A 3283-nucleotide genomic window follows, 5' to 3' on the forward strand; every position below is an offset into this window, starting at 1 on the left:
AAATAAAAAAAATCGATTTTTTCCAAAAAATTAAATCGATTTTTTTAAATAAAAAAGTTTAATTTTATTTGAAACAAAATCGAAATTTTCCTAAAATAAAAAAGTTGATATTTTTTGAAAAAAATGATTTTTATGAAAATAAAATAATAAAATAATTTTTTCTTTAAAAAAAAAGTCAATTTTTTTCTTTAAAAAGTCAACTTTAAAAAATGATGGGGTCTTAAGGCTTTACTTGAATTTTATGGGCCTTTAGTTTAGGGGCCTATATATTTTGGGGCTCATTTATTTTTAGAATTTTGGGCCCCCTATATTTTGGGAGCCTTAAAAGTTAGGCCCCGACCCCCTAAATTGACGGCTCTAATCTTGTCAAATAAATCTTCTACCTAAGACACCTTCACAAAACAATGAAAAGTATCAGATAAACTAATACAGTCTGCCAACAAATAAATTTACATATTACATTGTGAAATATAATTTCATGGAATCATATAAAATAAAATTGAATAGAAAAGTAGAAGCTTGTAAAATATCTTACTAAAGGTAGCTGTATCGGTGGTGCTCACATGGTCATGACCCTGACTCAAACTACCAGTGATGATTGTGGCATCCATGCCATCTCCAATCATAACAATGTTCCATTTATCCTCATCAACAATAACGTGTTCATTATAAACCCCCTTTTTCACGTGTATGACGTAACGTCTCGAGCTGCGAGAAGGTGCTGACAATAGCGCATCAGTCAGTTTAGTGAAATTTCCGGTTCCATCTGCAGCAACTACAACATCAGCAACATGAAAGTCATTCGACTCAATCCATGGAGGAAGTTGATCCTGAGCGATAGAATGATCAGAAGCATAAGATGCTGTGGAAAACAATACAACCATGGTGATCACAATGTAAGAAGCCATTGTTGTTAAAAGTGTCTTGAGGCCATTGTTCACACATTTGATTTTATAGCAATTTTTTGTATGTATTATTCTTCATAATGAGTTTAGAGCAAATGTGGAATGTGGAATCATGTTCATTGTATGATCTATGTACATAAAAGTAGCATTTCCAAAAAATTTCAACAACTACTACTGTAAATAATAATTAGAATTTGTCAGGTTGAGTTATATATATATATATATATATATATATATATATATATATATATATATATATATATATATATATATATATATATATATATAACTCTTATGAACTTTTTATTTATATATTTCAATTTTAAAATAGTATATTTTGTATATCTTTTTATTTAATTAAAAAACAGTTTAAATCTTAAAAACATAGAAAAATATAATTTATATTTTTTGTTTGTCTGTGTTTTTATTTTGTTTTTCTTTATATTTAAAACTATTATTAAATAAAAATATAATAATTCATTTCTAAAAAAATTCTTAATATAATTTGTTTCATAGACATATTATGTTTAATACTGTTAGTTTTAACATAGATATTAAATTATATGAATCACTAACAAAAACTATTAATTTTTCATGAGTTTTCTCTCAGCAATTATTTGAGAATTTTCATGCAATACTTAGTAGTTGGTGATTAAGATATTGATTCAATGGCAATAATTTTTAAATATTTTTTATGTATTAATATTGTTTATATTATTTTTAATTTGTTAATTTTAACTTTATATTTATGTTAATCTAATGTTTGTAAGTTGATAAGTTGAGTTAGTTGTTTTTAAAAGTTAACTTATTGTTTCTTAAGTTATAGTGAATTTAAGAGAGAAAGTTAATTCATTTCCTCTATATGCATAGAATTTATTATATTTTAAAAAAAATATTCAAGAAATTTTAATAAAAAATAATTTTATTGAAACTAATTAAAACATGTTTATGCAATATTAATTGATAAGGAGAGATTAAATCAATCCAAAGAAAAATATTTCAACAGTTAAAATCATTATTTTACTATTTGAATTAACCTTAAGTTTTTTATAAAAAAAGTCTCTTTATGGGTGAAAATGGTAATGATCTCGGTCTTGACTAAACATTTGAACTGTTATTTTGTAAGTGAATTAAGCGATCGATCAAATGTTTAAGGTTGTCGATTTTTCAAAATCCTAAAAGACTTTTCTTTTGGGATTCGTTAATTGATGGGATTTACAAAAGACTTCCCTATTGGAGAACTTGTACTTTGTCTATGCGAAGTCGTCTTGTTATTCTTAAATCTCCCTTGTCCACTCTTTTAGTTTATTTCCTTTCTTTTTCCAGAGTTCCTTCTGGTATAATTTCTAAAAATGAATATCTTTTTTATGGGAGTAGTTAGGAAATTCTTAAAATTTATTCGATTAAGTGAGATCAGATTTTGTTCTAGTGTGATAAGAGGTTAGGCATTTGCAACATTTGTTTGTTTAACTCGACTCTTCTGGACAAATGGCGTGTTAGAGGTGCAAGACCGATATGAAAGACTTATGCTATAAGGTTGTATCTTGTAAATATGGGTGGAGGGAGATTATGTTAGTTGAGGTTCTACCATAGATTCTAGTTGGTGGATAAATATTAATATAGTTGGAGAGGAACTTAGTGTCAGAGGGTCAATTAGTTCTCTGGGAGCTTAATCAAAAGGTTGGGAGACAGTGGTTAAATCCTTGGTTAGAAGGGGGATTAAGGGAAAGGTCTGATAGGTGGTTTGGGTTCGTGGGGGATAAATTTGCTACACTGAAAAATATATTGAATTTGGCAACGAGCAAGGGTGTGTGAGTAGGAGTGAAAACAAAAGTTATTTTAGTGGGAAGAGAAAATGGTGAATGAATGTTCTTTGTTGTTTTCTAACGTTTTTATGCATACAACTAATAAATACTCGTGAAATTGAAACTCATTGGATAATATTGTGTATTCAATCATTCAAGCTTACAATATGTTGTTGAGAAAATCTACAAGGAATTCAACACCTTTTCGTATTACAACTTAGAATAACTTGGTGTGGTTGAAAGTATTCAATATTAATGCTTTTTATTTGAGATACTACGTTAATTTGATTTTGGACATATAGGGATTCAATCTTAATGGATTTGGTGTTGTTGAAAGTATTCAATCTTAATGCTTTTTTACAGTAATAGGGATTACTCTCTATTTATAGATTTTGCTTACTTGCTCCCTAAGCAAAGCCTAAAAGTAAAATCCAAAAATACATAATTCTTCCAACACTACAAAGTTAGGTTTAAAACCAAATCCATGTCGAGGCTAACTCCTCGATACTTCGACACTCACAACATTTCGACGATAACAGACTCTATCGAAAATACTACTTTGATACAAAGAAT

General features: G+C 27.9%; 1 protein-coding gene across 1 annotated transcript; it reads right to left on the reverse strand.

Annotated features, from left to right (window-relative positions):
- Positions 1-383: 383 nt before the first annotated feature.
- LOC127103599 (probable pectinesterase/pectinesterase inhibitor 32) lies at positions 384-908 on the reverse strand. The gene is made up of 2 exons (XM_051040853.1): positions 536-908; positions 384-433 (listed from the first exon to the last, which is right to left on the reverse strand). The coding sequence occupies exons 1-2, from the start codon at positions 906-908 to the stop codon at positions 384-386; spliced, it is 423 nt and encodes a 140-aa protein (XP_050896810.1).
- Between the last annotated feature and the right edge of the window lie 2375 nt (positions 909-3283).

This window comes from Lathyrus oleraceus, chromosome 7 (assembly GCF_024323335.1).
Source record: "Lathyrus oleraceus cultivar Zhongwan6 chromosome 7, CAAS_Psat_ZW6_1.0, whole genome shotgun sequence".
NCBI classification, from domain to species: Eukaryota; Viridiplantae; Streptophyta; class Magnoliopsida; order Fabales; family Fabaceae; genus Lathyrus; species Lathyrus oleraceus.